Source organism: Haliotis rufescens, unplaced genomic scaffold, assembly GCF_023055435.1.
Source record: "Haliotis rufescens isolate VD_foot unplaced genomic scaffold, xgHalRufe1.0.p SCAF_11, whole genome shotgun sequence".
Classification (NCBI taxonomy): domain Eukaryota; kingdom Metazoa; phylum Mollusca; class Gastropoda; order Lepetellida; family Haliotidae; genus Haliotis; species Haliotis rufescens.
The window spans coordinates 20,624,212-20,649,623 of NW_025963791.1; the positions used below are offsets into that span (position 1 = coordinate 20,624,212).

General features: G+C 41.1%; 1 protein-coding gene across 3 annotated transcripts in view; it reads right to left on the reverse strand.

Annotated features, from left to right (window-relative positions):
- The window catches only part of LOC124137241, a 45,363-nt gene that overhangs the window by 17,724 nt on the left and 2,227 nt on the right, over window positions 1-25,412 (reverse strand). Inside the window, exons 1-2 of one of the 3 annotated variants that reach the window (XM_046503465.2) lie at window positions 7,343-7,389; window positions 1,801-1,910 (exon numbers count right to left, since the gene is read on the reverse strand). In XM_046503465.2, the coding sequence (XP_046359421.2) occupies window positions 1,801-1,898 (98 nt within the window). In that variant the 5' untranslated portion in view covers window positions 1,899-1,910; window positions 7,343-7,389. Of the gene's footprint in view, window positions 1-1,800; window positions 1,911-4,120; window positions 4,595-7,342; window positions 7,390-25,412 lie in introns of those variants that run through there. The other 2 variants (XM_046503464.2, XM_046503463.2) reach the window with 2 other exon arrangements.

A 25,412-nucleotide genomic window follows, 5' to 3' on the forward strand; every position in this document is an offset into this window, starting at 1 on the left:
ATTGTGGTTTATCTTGGATGATGGATCTTTTTCCCAAGCTTTAAGCATTGAATGACATTATAAGGATTGTCTTTTAGTAGTACATTCACTGCGATCATTGTTTTATCCAATGCCCCAGAAACAAGGCTTTAATTATACATATTTCACCAACTATAGTTTACGTTTTATTTGACAATAATTGGTGGTATTGTTATAAATAATTGCAATCATATCGTGTTAATCATATTTAAATGTGACGTATTCGTTTTGGGTCGCTACGCCACATTTTGTAACAGGAAGCACCCTCAGAGGTAACATATTGTTGGATCGATCATATTTCATCTTCAGACATAATTGCCACATTACGAGTGACAAGTTATTGCCAGGTAATTGAGTCTTCATCCATCAACAATAGCTAATTTCTTGCAAGGAAATTTACCTTTTTAGCATTTAATGTACATTTCCTGATGAGGTAGAATAATTGCCTATCTGCCCAAGATGACACGAACATAAACGTTACATTTCCTTCTTACTTAAACATTATCGACATTCTAATTATCTTGAATTTATGCGCATTCATATACAAGATCCAAAAATATCAATTCCAAATATATGACACATTGCCTGTCTATTCATTTATCATTAAAGAATGCTTCAATGTTAATTTAGAAAATAAAATAAAAAAAGTCAATGTCGAGTAACTTTTGATAATCAATACCACTGGGTTGTCAATAAATAAAATGAAATGAACAAAACCTGTCTTAACAAGGAATTACGTCTTGAATGGCACGATAATGGAAGGATATATATAATAAGCTAGTATAAGTGACACTATTTTCCACCATTCCAAGAATAAGATTCATAAGGTATAACAGCAACGACTCCTGTCTACCACCTTGGCACCAAACGCTATCAGAAGTGAGTTAGCAAATACCACAGAGACCATCTAAATGACAAGATACAAGATGGCAGAAACTGGGGCAACTAATAAGCTCTAGATAAGTCTGAGTATACATACTTATATCAACACATAGAACGCACTTCAAAAAGAATGTATTCCAACGAAGGAAGGGTTTGCTGTAGTAATGTCAACACTTTGGCTCTCAATCTCTCACCATACAGCCGACATGACATCGCAGGGTTGCTGGCTTGGCCACTTTCACTATTACGTGCTATATGTCCTGCTTTTCAACACGACTAAAACCTTTTTCAGTACAAACATCCACCCCTGTTAATTGTTTAGGTTGAACAGACAGGCATTCAACACTCCTCCACTCAAACCTAAACGCCATGTTACGGCTGGGTAATACCGTTGACGTGTAAGCGTTATATCTGAGTTGTTTTTGGTTAAGATCTATCACCAAAAATTTCAGAGCCCGGGATGTATATGTATCTAGATATGTACAGCCACACTTAAAATATGTTTAGATATACAAAAGTTATGTGTTTTGTACACCAGCGTCATTACTTGCAAATTGTTTATAATGAGGTCAAACGTCTTTTTCTGGACTTGCTTTTTTCAGAAAAAGACATGAGACCCCCGCTGAGACGTCTAATTTGTCACGGGACTTTAAATGAGGGCCATTAAAGCACACCATGATATATGATCCTGTCGAGTTTTTATTTATACTAATGACACATTGCTGTACATCAGAGTCCAGATATTCGTGCATGTCAAAACTCCTTTAAGCACACAAGATCCTTCGCTGTTCAACGCCTCTTCAGATAAAAAATAAAAAGGGGAAATATTTGATAGAAAAAATAACAATGCTATTGACTCATTTGTCTTAAAAACGTTTGTGATTATTTGAAGTAACTGACCCGCACGTGCAGCAGATGATGCAGGCTATGACGCTGATGATGAGAATCCCGCCCCCAACAGAGCCGCCGATGATGTAGCCGAGAGTAGCGTCATCCATGTTTCTTGTTACCTAGCAACAGACACAATGACATAACATCAATAAAAATATTTAAAAAATATTTCCAGAAATATTTTGAAAAGGTCAGGAAAGCAAGTATGATTATTCTGTAGTAAGATATCGGACGAAATACTTCAATGAGTCCACACTGTCACTGTGTTAATACCAGTTAATATTCGCTCCCTATTAAAGTACTTGATCACAAATTTTATGATGTCATCCATCATCTGCGAATGAAAGCAGAGGACACTTTGATGCAACACAGTTAAGAATTGTCTCACGATAATAGAAATCAGTCATCTTCTCATTACACTGTCACTAAACTGTTGAGAAAAATATGTTGTTGTTTTTTTTAAATAAATAAACATGTTACAGAACAAATAGCTAACGTCGCACGAAAATGCACGTATGAGACACAATTTTACCATTATTATTTTATCAGAAAAGCGGGGAAATATTAAACAGTTTTATCATAAATCTATATAATAAAAAAGGATCTACCCAGACTTTATAGTTATCTCTAAAACTAGAAACAAAATTCAAAAACAAAATGTCGATACCTAAAAAACTGCAGCGCTGTTTGATACATGTAACATCTATTAATTTCTAAACCTGCTTCATGCATATTGAATTAATCCAATTATGATTGGTCAGACCTCGATAGTTCAGTCATGTAATATGCGAGCCTATGTGCATGGATATATGTACTAGAACGCTCACGGCATAATTCACGGTCCGGCCCCACTGAAAAGAACCAGGTTAATCTATGCCTGGATGAACATATTGATTTGAAAAGCCTATAAACAAACGCCTTAAATAGATATGTCAAGGAGCTTGTCGACAACGATCTCTTTGTTCTCGATATTGCCCAATGAATATACACAAAGCTTTTTCATAAAATCAATTTCATGAGAATCATAAACAAATTTTGCCATTGTATAATATTGATAATAAATATACGTTGAAAGAGTTTGCACTATCTAATTCCTTCTTTGAACGAAAACAATGGATAAACAATACAATATTGATATTATTGTAGGGTCTCGAATGTACTGCTAGCAATTTTGCTGAAAGTGTAAAAAATTCATTTAATGCTTTTTACCAGGCAGTGAGCCACATTAGTTCCAGAAAAAAATGCGCTGTAAACGTTTTGATGTTTCTTTATTCAACATGAACACATTCACAAAACAACTTTTTATTTTGAATAAACCCCGCGAGATTGGCCTTCATGGTCACATAATGTATCTGGGCCTGACAATTACATAAAATTAGTTTTTTAAACTGTAATTATAAAGTTCAACTCTTTTATATACTGCCTACTCTCCACCCCGAGAAAATCGGTCGGTCCAAGCTGTGTACGTGATCAAACGTGAAACGTTAATAAATAGAGTATGTCTTACCCTGCGCTTCACGCTCTTATATAATTCAATGTTAGCTTGAGTGCCCTCTTAACAATGCTGTACATAACATGGAGTAAATGAAACCTAATCACGTCTTCTATGCTTTGCACAATGCAATTTAATAACACATATTTCATAGTATTCCGCATTTCCTTTAGAATTCTTCGATTGCTTTGAGAGACCAAGCTCAAAGGTTGCATGACTTGAATCTGAATGGTCATTGACGAGACATTCCGAGTGTATTGCAGTTTGTGACACCGGTTGAGCGCGTGAGTAGAATTCCTGGATGGCCAAACTACCGTGTTTCAATTACCACAAGTGTTATTTACACGAGTGCGGCAAAGCGGGTATTTTGTTTCACAGTTTCCATTCCTATCAACCATTGAATTATTTATTAGGAGGTAAGTTCAAGTGTGCATTGTACATGGGTGTGATGACAGAAAAATATCAACCCTGAATTTGTACATATACGTGATATTCTTGTCACGTCTCGGTCCTGGGAGTGACTACATTTGTACACAGAACAGCATCGAAGGGCGTGGATATTTAAGAAGAATAACTTACATTTTCCAAATCTTTCATAACAATTGTAAACGTAGGCAAAAGAAACTAACATTACTAATAATATAATCATCATGAATTATTACAAATATAACTAGGTAGAGCAGTGCTCTTCCAACAACCCTTTCATCTTGGATATAATAATTATTTGTTTTAGATGCCAGTTATCCAGAATAGGAAATTCCATTTGTGGCTAGAGATATATAGAGATACGAGGCGCCATGGTAAATGAGTGTAGATAAACGTTTATAGGCTACATACCTTAAAGGTGGCGGCGGTTACTTATCATCATAAAAGTATAAATTAATGTCACAGTAAATTCCTTTTTAGACAGTTCTTTGTCTCGTCTGCGTCAGGCATGGTCCCAATGAAACGGCTTTGAGTTCCAGGATTGTATCCATTCGTGTCCCACTGTGTGGTAATGTTCGCCTGAACAAGCCGTGTCGTCACACGGGATAATCAGCGAATAGCGACAATATTCATCTAGGCCGCTTCTCACAGATCCACAGTACAAAGGACTTAGAATATCAACATTAGCTTTCCCTTTTTGGACTTGAGTATACTGTCGTAACCTTAGCATGAATTCCCATCAAGTCATGTGGTCAACTAGCTCTGTCATTGGTTCGTGATGTCGTCTGCTTGTCTCGTGCACACCTGTCGTCTGCTTTGGCAGCTAGCGCGGGATTTGCGGGGTTCGATTACATGTGTTCAGTCTGGCTATTGATTTGTTGAGGAAATCTTTGCACAGAACATTTTAACACTGTCAAGACAGGTAACTTTAGCCATGTGGGACATATCATTACTGGCCGCTGTAACCGGCTTATCACCGTATATCCCACACCTTTGTTATGTAGTCTACTGGCTAATACCGCAGCTCTAACTCTTGGTTGTGTAATTGTGACTTTGCTGTAGATTAAGATACCAGAAAAATACTGCAATGGAACTTAGTGTAGCATAAAGAGTAGGATTACTGTATTAGTGAAAGTTACGTGAGATTAGTGTTAGTCACCGACTAGGGGGTATATAATTTGTAAGCGAGTGTGAGTAAGTACAGGATGATAGTGTAGCGAATCTAAAAATATGTCCGACACTTTGTTCACAATGGGAATCGAACCCGGATCTGATGTATGGCGAAGAAAATCACAAACTAAATGACTGTCATTTTGAGGTTTCATTTTATAAGAGCATATTTAGAGTTTTTATTAACAACATATATGAAATATTAAAAACAGAAACAAACAATCATCTCTGAACATAAAACCTAAATGACAGACAGTTTACGTACAAGATCTCACCTGACTAGTGACTATGACGTCTAAACTGACTAAATGGTTGTCATGTCACACTCTTTGAAAGAATTATTATGTTGAAAGCCACAAACCGTGTTAATACGACTGCCCCGAAAGTAATACCCATACAATACCCATATAATACCCATACAATACCCATACAATACCCATATGTGCGAGCTGGCCCATTACCTCAGGTGAACGCCTCGACCGGGTTCTGACGTAAACGCCCCTGCCCCAATAGAATGTGTTGAAAGTGTCTAACCTGTCCATTGAAACAGCGACACAGACTAGAGGCTTGTCTTTTTTGCACGGTGACTATTGATAATAGACATGTAGATATCGGTATGTGTTGTCGGGTATTATAACCCCATTCCTTTGGGTGTCACGTATTAACCCTGAACTGTCACGTGATAACCACGAGCAATCGCATGTGACGAAATCGATCATCGATCTTCTGTCAGAATTAAGCTACGGAGAGTTACGATGTGATCCGACGCTTTGTCTCCTGGGTGCTGACTGTCTGGTGCTTAGAGAATATACGACGTTTTTAGACATGGCAAAGAGTTACCTTCGAGGTTATATACGATCTTCCCATATACTTCTCTCTACTTATGTCCTCATTTACCTCACCGGGAGGTCCAGAAACGTAATCTGTTATTCACTTTTCACTCCACCTTCGACAGGGATATCCAGGCAATATATTCCAGCAACATTACGTTGCACGTTTGTCTCTGTTGGCAGTGTACATGAGACGTGAACGTCTGACATATAAACTATCTATTCTGTATTGAAGTCGTGCATAACATTTCCCAAACATGCTGAACGGCACATATTTTATTGCAGCAGTACGTGATGTTACGTGGGCTCTTCTATTTTGATAGAAATTCAATTTATTAATGGTTTGTCCCAGGTCATACTCATAAAATCAAATCATAGTTCTCGCTACATTTTAATGAGATTGGTTCTAGGTCTGCGAGTTACTGATATGTGGACTGCTATGCAGGTCACGCAACACCTGTGCAACTGAACCTCCACAGAGGACCACTGGATAGACATGTGAAGCCAGATGAACCTCACAGAGAACCACTGCATAGACATGTGAAGTCAGATGAACCTCACAGAGGACCACTGGATAGGCATGTGAAGTCAGATGAACCTCACAGAGGACCACTGGATAGACATGTGAAGCCAGATGAACCTCACAGAGGACCACTGCATAGACATGTGAAGCCAGATGAACCTCACAGAGGACCACTGCATAGACATGTGAAGTCAGATGAACCTCACAGAGGACCACTGGATAGACATGTGAAGCCAGATGAACCTCACAGAGGACCACTGCATAGACATGTGAAGCCAGATGAACCTCACAGAGGACCACTGCATAGACATGTGAAGCCAGATGAACCTCCACAGAGGACCACTGGATAGACATGTGAAGCCAGATGAACCTCACAGAGGACCACTGGATAGACATGTGAAGCCAGATGAACCTCCACAGAGGACCACTGGATAGACATGTGAAGCCAGATGAACCCCACAGAGGACCACTGGATAGACATGTGAAGCCAGATGAACCTCCACAGAGGACCGATGTATGGGCAGCTGTAGGGTGACTAGGAACATCCATAAGACATGCGTACAGCATCATCATTGGCCATCGTATACCATCAAAACCTATCAAGACAGTTATTACGCCAACACAAAGACATGAGCCTGTCTGCTGCAAGTCTAACAAAGGGTGGAGGTTCCACCTGGTGTGTTTGACACCCAAACATCCATTTTCATAGCTTGCTATGATATAACCCCTTTTATTTGTTTTTCTTGAAATCTGAAATGTTCCTACCCGTATACATGCAGTTTCTGATGCAGTTAGTATGAGACATAAATTGCCAAACGCTTAACATGGGATTCTGGAACCTTATGGTGCAGACAAATATTTGACTGTGAGTCCCAAGAAAAAGACACGCGCAGGCCCAGAAACAGAGAAACGTCGTTGACATGCCCCTGTATCACGTCCGCAGTAAGCCGGGCAAAATACAAAACCAACCTAGCTTTATAACAAGGATTAAACGACAGTATGGAAATCAAATGAAAAACTATGATACGTTATTTCTTGTTCTCAGAAAGTGTTTAGTTAGTTAATAGAGGTAACATGCAAGATACATAGAGATCAGGCGCAGTGCATTACCTTATAAACACGAGGATGAGGTAAAGGATAGACAGAGATCGTTTTGCCTCAAGCCGTGAGACAGAGGGCTTGTGAATGTTCGTTTCAGGATGCCGGGCTGAATGGGCGAGATGCTAACATAGGGGCTGTTGTGAACATCTGCCAGGCCGGCAGAACAACACGGTGTTATCCTGAGGAATTTCTCATTATGCGACGTATTGCTAACATACTGGTGTATTCAAGGGGTTTAAAAACTATTTCTAATAGTTATGTATACGTTTTTTAACATACTATCCTGGTTCGTTCATGTAAACTATGTGGGGTGTCGTGTCAGGCTCGGAATAGCCATAAGGGGTTCTTGTATAAGTATGAGTCCATGAGATGTTCTTGTGTAAGTATTAGTGAGTGAATATTGCTTAACGCCGCATCAGCAATTTTGCAGCTATTCTTGTCCCTGTCACTGCAAACCTACTACCACCGTTTCTACCTGTCAACAACACCCTGTTGTTTATTTTTGTTAATCAACGCCGTATTCAGCAATATTTCAGCTATATGACGGCGGTCTGTAAATAATCGAGTCTGGACCAAACAATCCAGTGATTGTTTTAATGAGCATCAATCTACGCAATTGGGATACGATGACATGCATCAACAACGTTAGCGAGCCTGACCACCCGATCAGCAGACGATGTTTCATATGCTTCGATGAAGTCGGAATCGTTTAATGGACTCTTCTTTTAGCAGGAATTTCTTATGATCATGGAATTTTGTCCCTTTTATTATTACAGTTATTAAAAATAGTAATACCTTCCCACAGAAGAAGATATTTCTCGCCCTTTGAAGAAAGTATTAAACCATAGATCTGCGAATCATCACACACGCACCTGTTGACATGGACACACCAAAGTCATATCTCCACACGTAATGGCGTTGACCAACACACACCCAGGACGATAGCCAACGCTTCAAAGGGTTCAGTCGTGAAAGCCACAATATCAATGGTCCTTGGAACCCCTCAAGATATTATCCCCGTTGACCATAAATTCACCCGGGCCGTCCATTCTATCAGCCAGGTCAGAGACAACAGGGTTGGTGTTGACACTCAACCCACACACCCAGCTTCCCAATACAATATGGAGCTGAGTAACTCAGCGTTGACCACTTGGTGGCTGGAGAAGGTCAAGAAACGTGCCCTCTATACACCCCCTCCCCATCATGACCTTTCCCTCCCTATTGTACCCCACCCTCTAATGTTCTACCCCCACATAGAATGCCCCTTCTATCCCTGTCTCTGCAAACCTTCTATCACCGTCTCAACCTGTCAATAACACCCTGTTGTTGTATTTTGTTGTTTAACGCCGGATTCAGCAATAATTCAGCTATATGACGGCGGTTTGTAAATAATCGAGTTTGGACCAGGCAATCCAGTGATTGACATCCTGAGCCTCGATCTACGCAACTGGGATATGATTGCATGCATCAACCAAGTCAGCGAGCCTGACCAGTCGATCCGGTTAGTCGCCTCTTACAACAAGCATGGGTTGCTGAGGACAAATTCTGACACGGATCTTTACAGGTCTAATAACCACCTGGAACCATATCTCCCCCCCCCCCCCAACACACACACACACACCTCTTTCTCTCATTTCTCCCTTCCCCTCTTATCATACCCAGTATCTCTACCTTTGACCTCCTATCATTTACCTCCCTAATCCTGCCACCCTTTATATGTTCTTTCATCCTTCTCCTTGACTTATCTTGTCTTCAATCATGGCTTACAATTGATGTCACTGGATTCAGCACTCTTGACGTGTTGGGCACACCATGTAGAATAAATAAGTTTAAACAAACTTAGAAACAATACGTCTACACTCTGCACGACTAAAGTGTTTGTCAAATCATGTCCCGCCAACTGTTCATGTAATGGTCACCTAACTATCGTGTCCTCCTTCAATGGATGCAGCTATGTCACGCCACAGGCACTATCAACGCCTTGTGTTTACTGTGGGATCACGCCCTTTCAGTGAATTAGTGATTGCACCAACATGAACAGGAATGACTAAAATGGGGCTGTTCCTGGCCATTTCGACTCTGGAACATGCAGAGATACACACTGTCTTTTTTATAACTGTGTTATTGTTGGTCATGATGGGAAACAAACTTATTCACTCATAGGAACATGTCTGCACAACCATCCACACTTAGTAATGCAGCTGCATAAAAAAAAACTAAGTCAAGAGTGAGTGATGTTCACGCCGCACGTAGCAATGTTCCAGTTATATCACAGTGGGCACAGTAAGTGATCGAGTCTGGACGAGGCAAGCCAGGAATTGAAGACAAGAGCAACGGTCCACGTTTGTTGTTGTAGGTTTTTTTCTTGTTGTTTAACGCAGCACTCAGCAATATTCCAGCTTTATGACGCCGGGGTGTAAATAATCGAGTCTGGACCACACAATCCAGTGGTTGACATCTTGAGCATCGATCCACTCAATTGGGATACGATGACATGCATCAACCAAATCAGCGAGCCTGACCGCCCAATCCTGTTAGTCGCCTCTTACGAGGTTGCTGAAGACCTATTATACCTATTATATTATGGAGAATTGGGAACCGTTCTGCGTCGGGGAAAAGTAATGTTAGACAGCTGGTAACACCAGTTTGATTGAGTAAGTATTGCTTCACGTCGCATCAGCAATCTCAAGAAAACATATAACAGCAGAAATTCTGCAACATCTTGTTGCCTTGTTGGCTGTTCACGAATATGCTAATTTCATATAAAACAGGTATGTCCAAACAAACATTACATTAACATTCCAGGATTTATAACTCCACATCTGCGCTTCACAGGGACAGCGACAACGATGGCTTTGTGCAGCATAATGTCACCCGCATGATGTCCTCTATACTGCGGAGGCCTCGCAGACAGGTATACCTCCATCGTGTGCGGCATCCATTGGTGTAGACACAATGGCAGGTAGAAAACAAACACGACCCAACAGACCTAGCCGAGGTGTTCCTCGAGATCTTTCTCCAACATCCCAATGAAGAAGAGTGTCTACCTTGTCACATAAAGAATTATTTTCAAAAGTCTGTTCCAGTTAAGTATAGCTCTTTGATGGGAAAACTTTGTCCAGAAGGCTTTTTTCGTCTGGTAGGCTTGGTGAAGCAAATAACTTTTGCCGACTCCACCCTAGCATCCCCAAACCCTACACAGCCACACGCACGCACGCGCGACCACACCCTGTATTGCTTCTAAGAGTGTGTCGAGAAGATCTGTGTTCGATCCCCTGGCCGCGTCATACCAAGATATGTTTAAAATGGTACTTGTTGGCCTGCATGGCGTTTGGCATTAAGGGGATAAAACAAGAATTGATCGGCTCCGAATACACTGTCTGAGTGGGGCATCCATATTAAACTACGGCAAGGTATCTAAGTGAGCTACCACTATAAAACCGACATACGTCCGGACTAGGACAAGAAACCACACACACACACACGCGCATGCACGTCGTTATAAGTGTAATAATCTACTACGCCACCTTAAATCCCATTTCACGTCACTTCACCTCAACTTCAGGAACTGGTGCAACAACAAAGTTATTCACACCAAAACTTCCGACATTCCCAAGCGTCGCCCAAACATCACCGCCTGCTGTGGGTGTCGGTGCTTGTCACGCCCAGTCAGAACAATGCCCCTTCATGATGGCGCTGTCACCGGGGGCGTGAGATGTTAGAAAACGGTTTAATATCCACCATGAACATTACGTTCCGCAGGCGGTAATAAACACGCAAGTGTTGTACGGCCAGGATTCAACAGCCAGGGGCACCTTCACGACATCCAGCTCGGAATGCCGGAACACAATCCATCTCAATCTACCAGTGTTGTTGACACGGTACAAAATACCAGGTTAAAATAGGGTACGTGTGAATGACATATGCCGCTTCTCTGAACCTGCTTACTTTATAGTGTTTAGCTTTCTTCTTTTGGACACCAGAAATGGGCTGTCTCGGGAGGGGAGGGGGGACACCAGAAATGGGCTTCACACATTGTACCAATGTCGGCAATCGAACCCGGGTCTTCGGCGTGACGAGTGAGCGCTTTAACCACAAGGCTACCCGACCGCCCCTATCATCTTTTGAGTAGTTTAAAAAAATACAGAGTGTCATGAAGACTACAGTTGCCAAATTGGAACAATAAGGAACATCTCAGTACTGTTTTTATATTGTTATATATCCCAATTTACAATAATGGAGATAAAGCTGCACGTCAAATCACATGAACATTTCCTCTAAACTTTTATGGCAATTGTAAAAATATCCCCTGAATTTTACTCCAAATTCCGGCGATCTGAACAAGTCCGAATCATACCGTTATTTGACGTATATACGGCATTCCAAATGCTACGGTATGTGGCAAGCAAGATAAATGTGACGGTAATAATACTGAATGTCACGTTCATAGAAGTTATACGTCCACTATATTTACACGCCACACTCCGTGCCTTGCATACTCAGAGTGTGCTTGGTCACAAACATCGGAGAACGGAGCAGAACGGAACAGAACGGAGAAGAACGGAACAGAACGGATCTGAGATGGTATAATTATACTTCAACATGCCGATCCCAATATCCAGTGTATAAGGAAACAGAGCAACGTGAGTTTGAGACATCTCTTCACGGAACGGACGCTTGAAGGTATACGAGCATGTAGTTTGATCAATGTGTGTATCATGTTTGTTTGAAGTTTATATACATATTATATATACTTGATTATAAGTACTGACATGATGATGATAGACTTGCACACCATAATAAAGAATTTACAACATTTTGTAATTGATATCCATGACCAATGGATAAATGCATTTGAAAAGAATTAATCATGAAAAAAGGAAATAAAATTATGTTTTCAAAACTATTGCCATTGAACCATTATATATTAAACAGTTTTGTAAATAACACGAGAAACAAGTTGCAAATATTTCTTTTTATTTAAAGTACAAGAATTATAACATTTGTCTCTGATAAACTCGAATGCGGCGTTAAACAACAAACAAACCCTGATACTTGAAAATTTAATTTGACAAAAATCATAGACCTTTTTATATAATTTAACATGTTGGTCATATATCCAAAAGGAACTCTGCTACAAATACAATGTGATTAGGGTTGTGGATCTAACATCATTTTAATATCGTCTTGGTATCACCTTCATGGCGCGACTTTGCCTACCACGACCTGCGCCCGCTTGCACAAAGCGATCTTAGTGCTAAGATGATCTTAACTCCCTTACTTTAACATAGGCTTACAATAGTCTTAGCGCTAAGATCGTTTTGTGCAAGTGGGCGCAGGTCGTGGTAGGAAATCTGCAAGTTGGGTTCAGTAATTCAACATATGATCCCTCAAACACTTCACAATCAACCCAACAAAGATCTGGCCGGAGATTGACCCCAGAAACAACTGAGGTGCCCCACCCATATCGGCTACCCTCCCCGTGCCAACGCTGTGCCTTATCTCGGAATCTGTAGATAGTATCTACGTTTGTTTTACATTACATTAAGTCTGGATTTAGCTATTGTGAGCATTTAATGCACACCGAAGTCGGTGATTTGGCTTGATGACTACCTGGCGTCTACGATTCTCGTGGAACAGTTGTATACACGCTGTTTTAAGTTGTGGGTTCTGATTGACTCGTGAGCAGAGGTAGCCTAGTGGTTAAAGCGTTGGTTCGTCACACCAAAGGCCCGGGTTCGATTGCCTAAATGGGGGCAATGCGTAAAGCCCATTTCGAGTGGCCCCTGCTGTAATATTGCTAAAAGCGGCGCAAAACCATACTCATTCATTCTGATACTCTAATACAGTCCTACCACCTGCAGTAGCTTTGTGTGATAGTGTGTTTGTTGTTTAACACACAAGGCAATCTTCTATAGCTATATGATGGCGGTCTTTAAGTGATCGATACTATGAACAACCCTTGCAAACATCGTGGTACGATGACACGCAATCAACCAAGTCACAAAATCGCCTGTGTTCAAACGAAACAGATGCTTTTCCCATACATTCGAGTGTACGGAAATTATTATGACCAACTTCTAGACCAATCTGTAAGTAATCTTACAACCGTTCCTTATTAAGACCGACACTTTACATGACATCCCTTGTCTTCTCATTTATATTTCAGACATTTTTCAAACATCATCAGCATAGATGAGGTCCATAATTGCCCAGTGAGTACTATCGACAAAATGTTTTAGTTTCATCGACGTTTGAACTGTGTTTACTCGATCTGAGTTGTATAGTGAGTGAGTTGGGTTTAACGCTGCTTTAAACAGTATTCCAGTTATATCACGGCGTGTCAGCTTGATGTGGGAGGAAAGCCCGAAGTGATACAGGTCTCAGACGTTAATAACTTTTGGGAAACCCACGAGCACGAGTATGGTACTGACAAACCTAAAAACAATATTGGGTCGAAACTGTATAAAACCGACAACCATAGGTTGCTGACGTGCAGAAGGGACGTAACTCTGCACGGCGAATTCTAGCGCCACAGAAGACTGGGACACCCGTACCCCTGCGTGTGGTTATAATAAGCTCTTAACTTCATCAATTTTCGAAGCGCTCGATGCACTTATTTCTTCGAACAGGGTAAATAAATAACACTTGCCACGATCGGAAGAAATGATTACATAATAATTCTCTTAGAGGCGACTGGCGGGATCAGGCACAGGCACTCGATGATAGCGTGTATAACAAAATATATTCGTATAGTATAGAAAAAAATCACACCCCTCTACATACATAGAGACTAAAATCACACCCCTCTATATACATAGTCTCTATGTATATAGAGGGTGTGATTTTTTTCTATACGAATATATTTTGTTATACACGCTATCATCGAGATCCTGTGGGATCAGGCGGTCAGGCTCGCTGACTTGGTTAATGCATGTCATCGTATCCCAATTGAGTGGATCGATGCTGATGATGTCAATCACTGGATTGTCTGGTTCAGATTCGATTACTTACAGACCGCTGTCATATAGCTGGAATATTGCTTATTGCGGCGTTAAACATCACACAAACAAACAAACACATATTCTCTACTGTGCGGGTTCCTATCGTCTCTACCCCATAATTATCCCATATTATTGCTGAAACATATGACCTGATATCAATTTAAACATGAATGAAAGACTGATTGCCGAATCTCTTTACTTCATCCTGTAAACACTCAAGTGCTGAAGGGCCCCTGTAAATGTGACCTTCACATTGTTGATACAAACACTTCCGCTGACACTAAGCCCCGTGTTGGAATAAAGCATGGCGGTAAATTGGTACGAAAACGAGAACAATGCTTGAAATTCAATAGCCGCACAGGTTTTCGCGTTCATTGCCACTCACCATAATATGCATGGAAGGTCTAAGAGAAATCTTAAACTTTGATGACTCAATAAAAGATAAGCTTGCCCAGCAGGTCGGTGTCCCAATGTCTGACCTTCACGCCCTTGGTCTCCTCCGGCAGACAACTTTTCATGACCTCTGACCCTTCAGGTAAGCTCGGTGCGGAAAAGCTTGTGTAAATCAGTGCTATCAAATACATGGCGTGGGTTTGACTGGCGAACAGTGTGCCAGCGAGGCGGAAACATTGCTTGTGTCCAACACATGAAGTTCAACAGAGCATAGAATCAAATGGTCCAAGCGATCAACCAGAGCCGAGTCTTCATCGTGACTCACCACCTGACGTTATGAACGCTTGGGCTAGTTTAAAGGGGAAACGGTTAGGTATATGACGAGAGCGCGAAGCTGGTATGAAATAGGTTATTGTGCGTATCAGATGGAGTAGACAGCAACACGAGGGTCTCTTTATCAGTATGGCCAGATCATAAGGCGGGGTTCACTTTGACATCGGATTATGTCAATAATGTACAGTTATATCCAATACATCCATGCCACTTACTTCGCGGACAAGCGAACTACAGATATATGTACTACATATGTAAGGAAGCACTCATCAAACATGGATACACACTATATATGTAACTACGTATCTGTGGCTTGAAAGCAATAGGTCATATTCGGCTGAATATATACTTGATATACTAGTATTTAGGCCAACATAAAAAAACAACATTACCAGATATGCATGACCCTACGCGCTACTTCAAAAAGCAAAGGCATACTATATATTCATGGGCCAATAAAAATACGAGTATATACTGGTAGCATTAAATATAAATATATTAGATATATATGTATTTATTTGGTGTAACATTAAGTTGCAGGGCCTTCAATCTTCTAACATATGAATGATATTTAATTTATCGCACGGATGGATCGGTAAAATTGCATTTCCTTTATGATGACCGTTCTCGTCTTAATTGAATTTAAATATCCGATAATGTGGTAACGAAACTGCACACAAAATTTCCTTTTCGAGGAATGGAGCAACTACATCATTTGGATCTGTGGAGAGATGAAGAGAGAGTTGTTGAATGTGTTCCAAGCCTGTACCAATCTTTGTGTATACTCAACAATCAAACAGAGGAACACAATACATCACTGTATATACTCTACGTGCTGCAGTCGGATTATTACGACCAGCACGTTTCATCTGGCAACCGTACGTTAATTGAAATACACATGTGAGTATTTTATTTTCCACTTGAGATGGACATAAAAAATGAAACAGTCCAACGTGCATGGTATTGATGGATATGTCTTAGCGTACAATAGCCGGAAGAATTACTCGTTGACGTTTATTGGTGCCGTACATTGCGCCATGACGTGAATTGGGGTCATTCCGGTGTTTGCTGCACGGACTCAGCTTTGGAGAAATACAATCGTACAGTACAATGCGGAGTAGGTAACGGTGGAACGAGTGAGTTAAAATTAACCGCAGTATCGGTCATATCTCAGCCATATAGCGCCGACTAGTTATAACACGCATATGTATTAAATTTACAGCATGAGCATAGCACTGAATAATTCTTGAAAACAATAAATTGACTTGTTTATAACTTCTGAATAATTCCACCGAGGAATCAAAAACAAATGAGGCGATATTTTCTCATTTCATATTCATGGAAAATGACAGGTTTTCATAAAAAAAACATGAAACGATTTAGAAAATATCTTTTGACGCCGAGTTGGCGGTACACATGCTTCACAAATCCTGCAGTCGACCGAAATCTGCATGGTATTTTACGATGTCGATTTCGTTACGCGATTTTGATTGGACTGTGCATAGACTCGTTAGTCCATGCCAAATAAAACTCCATAATTCCATCATAGTTCGGCAAGGGTTGCAACTGGACTTTTATAATCAGTTAACTCCCTTGCCTCTGGAAGATGAGTTGCATATGCTTTTTTAATCTCAGTGTATTCATTACGTTTGGTGACATTTAAGCCGACTCTGCAGTTGTCCTAGGGGGGGGGGGGGGGGGGGGGGGAAGCGGCGCAGTGTACCTGTCATTCATCAAAAGGACGCTATGATGCCCGGGGCAGGTGTGCAGGTCAGAGATAGACATGGCGTCCGCGGGTTGCTCCTGGGAAGGAGCCGCGAGCCAGGCTAAAGCAGGTTTAAGAAGTTAATTACTTACATTGAAGCATGTCATTGTTACCAGGGTGTATCTTTGGGGTCAATTTGGACCTGAGGGGTGGGGACAATACCGACACCATGCTGTGACACATATGGACGTGACGGAAGACACACGTGGTCAATGCCCAGAAGGGTCACCCGAGGGCGGTATTGTCTGACCAACCTATCGCAGGGGTCTGAAAAAGGTCAACATGTACATACATATGTCCAGTCACATTAATAAACTGCCCAGAAATACTAATGGGGCTTATACTGGGAAAACATGTCTTGTATATCATTATTCTGTTTAATATACATGCTTTCCAGATTATATACATACTAGTATATAAGTATGGCCTTGTTCTCTGTTGTTTACTACTACTATGGGAAGTTTTTATATACAACTCCTACTGCCTTGTTATTAACAGCTTCACTCAAATCAAACGTCTTTGGGTGCGTTAAAATGTTCAGCACTATTCTATCGGTGCATAACGTTCATATACAATTACTTTTGTTCAACAAAGCTTTGCGGTATGTGGCATATGGCAAAGGTACTGTATTACCTCAATTATTTCCAAGGTGTGTAAAGGCCCGCTGAAGCCAAGGTACTTGAGGACATTCAGGTGGAGGCGTCCTACCTGATCCCCTAATTGCCCTGTCTATACCAGGCAACCATGATTCGAAAATGACGTCGCCGCCCACGACCGCCATTTTGACGGAAGTGAAAAACCACGTGACAGAGCCCGAGCTTGGGTTCACCGCCAGTGAAACAGTGAGTGAGTGGGTTTGGCTTGACGCCGCTTTGAACAGTATTTCAGTTATATCAACTTGATGTTGGGGGAAAGTCCGGAGTGATGCATATCTTGGGCGTTTATCACTTTGGTTTGGTTTGTTTGTTTGTTGTTTAACGCCGCACACAGCAATATTCCAGCTATATGACGGCGTTCTGTAAATAATCGAGTCTTGACCAAACAATCCAGTTATTGATATCATGAGCATCGATCCACGCAATTGGGATACGATGACAAGCATTAACAAAGTCAGGGAGCCTGACCACCCGATCCCGTTAGTCGCCTCTTACGACAAACACAGTTGCATTTTACGGCAAGCATTGGGTTGCTGAAGACCTACTCTTACCCGGATCTTCACAGATTATCACTTTGGTGAAACCCGTGAGCACGTATAAGGCAAACCTGGGAACATAATCAGGGGCGTTGTTGGAGGATAGAGATAAGGCGTATATATATTAAACAATGGATATTTGACAAGGAAGTTTACTTGTTCTTCGTGCAAATCTAGTAGTTTAGCAGCTTATTCTTGCATGTATTCGTTAAAAATATTAAAGGTGACTCGAACAATATTTTATTCAGACAATTTTAGTTAACATGCGAGGGATTGGTGAATAGAAACCAACTAGCGGGTACACAGGTGGTCGCTTAAAGGCAACTGACGTCCGAAGCCTAATTTTTCAATTGACTTAATTGAGGTGACCGTATTTGCAAAAGGCAATAATAATTCTATTCAATATTAGTCCCCAATGCCAATTAAAAAGATCCTCAGTTTTATAAGAAAATCTCAAATAGTTGCAAAACGATTTCGTCTTTACAATTGGCACTGAATATATAGACATGATTATGTTCCTGTGTTTTTCAGGTGGACATTTAATTAGCCTTTGCATGTGTTATAACGGTGCCAGCTGCGGGGCAGGATACGCTTACCTTTTCGCAACACCTGGTATCATCATTTGATAGTGAATCATAAATACATGCCTGCAATATGGTCGGACTCGTACTCAGGTTTTAGCAGATATTTCTAATGATTGTGGAATGGTTTTGACGGTTTTATTCACGAATGAGGCGTTAGTTCTATCACGGTGGGGTACATTGATTGGATTGATGAGTGTGTTTGTCAACCCCTCCTTCTACCATCATCGTTGTTGTCAACCCCTCCTTCTACCGCCATCATCGTTGTCAACCCCTTCTAACACCATCATCGTTGTCAACCCCTTCTAACACCATCATCGTTGTCAACCCTTTCTAACATCATCTTCGTTGTCAACCCCTTCTAACACCATCATTGTTGTCAACCCCTTCTAACACCATCATCGTTGTCAACCCCTTCTAACACCATCATCGTTGTCAACCCCTTCTAACACCATCTTCGTTGTCAACCCCTTCTAACACCATCATTGTTGTCAACCCCTTCTAACACCATCATCGTTGTCAACCCCTTCTAACACCATCATCGTTGGCAACCCCTTCTAACACCATCATCTTTGTCAACCCCTTCTACCGCCATCATCGTTGTCAACCCCTTCTAACACCATTATTGTTGTCAACCCCTTCTAACACCATCATCGTTGTCAACCCCTTCTACAACCATCATTGTTGTCAACCCCTTCTAACACCATCATTGTTGTCAACCCCTTCTACCGCCATCATCGTTGTCAACCTTTTCTAACACCATCATCGTTGTCAACCCATTCTAACACCATCATTGTTGTCAACCCCTTCTAACACCATCATCGTTGTCAACCCCTTCTAACACCATCATTGTTGTCAACCCCTTCTAACACCATCATTGTTGTCAACCCCTCCTACAACCATCATTGTTGTCAACCCCTTCTAACACCATCATCGTTGTCAACCCCTTCTACAACCATCATTGTTGTCAACCCCTTCTAACACCATCATTGTTGTCAACCCCTCCTACAACCATCATTGTTGTCAACCCCTTCTAACACCATCATCGTTGTCAACCTTTTCTAACACCATCATTGTTGTCAACCCCTTCTACCGCCATCATCGATGTCAACCCCTCCTACAACCATCATTGTTGTCAACCCCTTCTAACACCATCATTGTTGTCAACCCCTTCTACCGCCATCATCGTTGTCAACCCCTTCTAACACCATCATCGTTGTCAACCTTTTCTAACACCATCATTGTTGTCAACCCCTTCTACCGCCATCATCGTTGTCAACCCCTTCTAACACCATCATCGTTGTCAACCTTTTCTAACACCATCATTGTTGTCAACCCCTCCTACAACCATCATTGTTGTCAACCCCTTCTAACACCATCATTGTTGTCAACCCCTTCTAACACCATCATTGTTGTCAACCCATTCTAACACCATCATTGTTGTCAACCCCTTCTAACACCATCATTGTTGTCAACCTTTCGGGGAGAAGATGCAATAGTTGGTGTCACACTAAGGACGAATGACACAAACTGCCAAATCACGACCCAAAACAAGCATGGCGGTAGCATTTCCTTAAACAGACTACTAGAAACGCCCAACACTAAGGAGTGATTTGGTGTTTACAGGTTTATGGAAGATTTGACACGACTTAGGACAAAGTCTGTGTTGACAGGAAAGACGTTGTTTATATAGATAAAGAGTGGCCTTCTACTGGGGTCACTGTGGTCAGGCTCGGCTTGGGGGACTCTCTGGTCCTCAGAGAACTGTACTGTTTATCTTCAGCGCTGACATCAACTGTCAATCAGTGCTATGTTTTCACCTTCATATTTCGACACTCGCTATCAAAGTTCATATAGAATCTAAGATAGGTTTCGCGGATTAAAGTGGATTTGTGATTTAAAATTGTGTAAAACACGTTTCTAACAAACAAAAATTAGTGATATTGTAGGAGCTGTGGCACCAAGGAAGACTGAATTCACATGAATTCTAACTTATTTATTGTTTCAGTGAGACGTTTACAGATGCTGGTACCTTCACTAATCAGAGTAAAGGTGCCGAAACTTCGCACTGACAGAACAAAACTGTTGAAATCAATATGTCAAGGCTGTCTTCCTGCATATAAAATAGGCAATAGAAGTCAGTGATACATAACATGTGTCATTAGTCATTGCCCTTATTCAGGAATATCAGATGTTTCAGTTGTTAATGAATGCCACGGGCAAATGATATTATCTTTCATCACCCTGGGGGTTAAATGGAAACACCTTTGAAAAAACCATTAAATCACTTAGTCACTTGAGCCCTCAAGTCATGAATGCCCAAGCATATGTTTAATGGCTCTGTTTCTCTTGATGTTTGTTATGTAATTGCGACACCACACTATTCCTGTCAACGTCTTTATATAACATCTCACTATTCCTGTCAACGTAGCTATATAACATCTCACTATTCCTGTCAACGTCTGTATATTACATCTCACTATTCCCCTCAACGTATCTATATTACATCTCACTATTCCTGCCAACGTCTTTATATTACATCTCACTATTCCTGTCAACGTCCCTACATTACATCTCACTATTCCTGCCAACGTCGCTATATTACATCTCACTATTCCTGTCAACGTCTGTATATTACATCTCACTATTCCTGTCAACGTATCTATATTACATCTCACTATTCCTGTCAACGTATCTATATTACATCTCACTATTCCTGTCAACGTCTGTATATTACATCTCACTATTCCTGTCAACGTCTCTACATTACATCTCACTATTCCTGCCAACGTCGCTATATTACATCTCACTATTCCTGCCAACGTCCCTATATTACATCTCACTATTCCTGTCAACGTCGAAGTATTGCATCATCCTACATGTCTCATCAACTCTATACTTTAACATGATTTTATCCCCGTAAACTTCACTATACTGCAAGATAACAGTATTCTTCACAACCCTTCCCAGTTCATGGCATGGGGAAATCATGGGACATCAAGAAACCCCTCGCGCTTGGTACACACGTTTCTTATTCTCATAACAGACTATTATTACATAATTATGTAACCTCGTGGTTATCATTCCAATGTTTATTCCATATATCGCATACAGTAGTCTACCTATCATTCAGAAATGACAATCAAAGAAGGCAACAAGAAGTATTTAATTCCACCTAATGTGACCTTTTGGCAAAAACATGTATGTATAACTAACTACCTTCATGATCGTCAACTCTCGAGCATAGGAATGTTAAGCATGCCATATTACGAGTCCTGCCCAATTCGTATTTTTCTAAGCGACGATGTCGAGCGGGGTCCTTGCGGGGGGTCGTCATTCCTCGTTATTCGCTACGTTGAGGCTGAAAGCACATACACCCAGGTCGTTTTCCATACTTACCTAAACGAGGAGTGAAAACCGGTTTGGTATACACACGTATCGCTGCTAATATGCCGGATAGAGACAGATGTCATTAATCTTGTGAACCTATGTTTATGACTTCCAGCTTAAAACATTTTACCACAATGCCACAATTTTTGGGAAGCTTGTCTACCGTTATTATCAAGTAATACATTACCGCTATTAAACCTGAATAACCTGCTATGCTTTTGATGAACCACATAAAATTGATTAAAAGCACGCGGATATTGATATCATTTCATGTTGGGACCGTAAGGAAGTGAGGTGAGGTGAAATGGGGTTTAACGTCGCGTTCAAGATTATTGCACTTATATAGCGACGCGCGCGCGCGTGTGTATGTGGCTGCTTGTATTAGACCGTACTGATGCCGATTTATATAGTGCTAGCCCGTTGAGATACCATTCCGCAGTTTAACATGGATAACTCACCCAGACACAGTATACTGACTTGTGTCCTTGTTTTGGCCCCTTAATGTCGAGCGCCAGACAGGGTAACAACAAATACCATCTTTTAACGTCTTTTGATATGGCGCGGCCGGGATTCGAACCCCGGACCTTCCGCTCTCCGGACGGACGCTCTACCACTGGACCACGGGGGCGGACCGTAAGGAAGTACTGATACGAAGGAAGAAAATAGTTTGGTGACATACTGACTCGTCCTTTGAATGAAATGTACAAAACAAGGAACAATGACTATCAAATAACTAACAAATTACACTCAGACATCACAACAATGCCTAATAGTATCAGATTTATACCCACACAACAAAACTGTGTTGCGCAATGCTAAAGGGAAGTTATGGAATTCTGTAAGGGATATCTCCCGATCTCGACTTTTGGAAGCGAGCTAAATATGCCCAAAACTCGAGAATGCAAGATCACGAGAATGTCCCTTACAGTATTCCATGGTAAGTTAACGTACGTTAATTCAGGAAATAGTAATGTGACGGCTTAAATAACCGAACATAAGTTTCTTAACGAATTGTTCAAAATTAAAGTTTCATATTTATGTAGAATGACAGTTTGGACAGAGAATCGAATGCGAATGATACAACTGAAAGGAATAACAAAAGACAGATATTTACACACTTAATAAATGAAATCCTCCTGGTTTTGTCTCATGCAGTTTGTACACCACTGGGTTTTTTTTATCAAATGTGGTCCCATACTTATAACAGTTTTTCAGCTATAATAGGGCGTGTTATCTTGATGTCAAAGAGGACGCCAACGCACAGGTTGACTACGTCGGCGAAACTCATGACTGCGGATATGGTACAGACAAACCAAGCCACATTCTGGCCCAACCCGAGATTTGAACCCACGATGAGCGTATCCTGACAAAACTAAGGGACGCTACTCTGCGTTTTTCGTATTGTATATTGCATAAGTTGTGTTCTATGTTGATGAAATGCCATGCCCATATGACCTATATGAAAACATATTTTTTTTCAATGCACAGGACCAAGGCCACCAACGTCATTGACATTTGCACAGATAAGTTGGTTATAGGAGGTCGGCAAAGCGTGCGCTACAGGTAACACAAGTCTATCGCAGGCATGAAACGCACCTGGACAACCGAGTCACCTGTATCAAACTGCATTAACTACCTGACGGAGATTGAATAATCAGCGTGACCACGCTGCCTGACCCCATGCACTCCCCGGGGCTATTTAAAGCTGGGATGACCTTTCTCGTACAATGCGGTACCTTTCCCAGATTCAAATGGCTCAAACAGTTCATAGTTCAAATGCATCACAGTCGTGTTACTACTACTGGAGAGTATCAAAGTGTTTAAGGCATTATACAACAAGGACCTTCAGATAACAAGATATCAGGGACACATAAACACAGTCAGTACTTGCTTTACAAGTTGTTACACATTACTAGATTTAATTATATACTGTAAAACACTTCGACGTGGGCTTTCTCCATTTCTTGCCCATTAATAAGCTGAATGACAATTTATTCCCGAACCCCAGCTGTAGAGCTAAAAACGATATCCCTCACGGAAGATAAAAGCAAGAATTGCGTTCAGTGCATGCAGAATAATTGTGAGCAAATCATTCTGTTCAAACCATGTGTTGTAAATTAAGCGTTCAATGTATTTAAGTACGTAAATGATAGGGCATCGGAGCTTAAATGCCAATATAGATATATGAGACGGCAAATTGGTAATTCGATAGACGCTCAGTGAACTTGAACAAGGAAGTTGTGCTAGACCGAGGGAATTAGTGGGTGTTGACTGTGTCCCTGTGTAATATGACTGTAAGCTTCAACACTATGCTGAATATAAAGGTACAACACAGCTCCCGGTTGACAAACCAAACAAAGTCATTTGAGAATCTCAGTGTTCAATCACCATATATTCGGTTTAAGATTTGGACGTTAAATGGAGCGAATGTCCAACACCACAGTCTTTAATATAACACTTATATGACGACGGCATGTACAGTAATGAATAAAATTAAACAAAACCATTTGCATAATCATAAGAAATATGTGCTACAGGCAGAGTCCATTGTACGATTCCGATTATATCATGAGCATTTGTTCATGAATCTCTACCATATAGTGACGATACCAAGTGTTCGCGCAAAGGGTCAACAGCGACCTCCACTGTCGGGATAAAATGACAGTCTGGGGTAAAATGACTCGCTGTAACCTTCCGAACCGCATTTTAGTCAGCTAAAGACAAGCACGGGGTACTAGGGTCCACACCTGGTACAGAAGCCATCGGAAATAATTTTCATTGTTAATGACCACAAACAATATAGGAAGCATTTTCGGATATATACGTCATCCCGGGCACTCTCGTGGGTGTCAGGTGGACCATTTTTTACCTCGCCATGGCACCATCACATCGGTAATATGTGAAACATACTCAGAGGGAATCTTAAAAACACGAATAATAATGTCCCCCAATTTTAGAAATATGTATCAGCGTTGTTGTATCCAAATATCACTTGTCATGACACTCCACTAAACACCGAAATGTGGCGACTAACGGGATCGGGTAATCAGCCTCACTGACTTGGTAGATGCATGTCATCGTATCCCATTTGCGCGAGTCGTGCTCGTGATATCAATCACTTGATTATGTGGTCATGACTCGATTTACTGACCGCCGTCGTGTAACTGGAATACTGCTGAGTGCGGCGTAAAACAACAAACAAACAAATAATAAACATCACAGCCACACGCTCCTGTCACTCTCTCCGTGAGCAGTAATGAAAACATACCTTCAAATTCAGTAAAAATATTTAATTATTTATATTGCTAATTATAATTGTGGATTCAAACCAGATGAATAGACACGTGCGTTTACCTCCCGCTGATATAGTCGTGTACGGTTTGCTGGGTGTATGTCAACCGGTACCTAAGTTACCTGAATT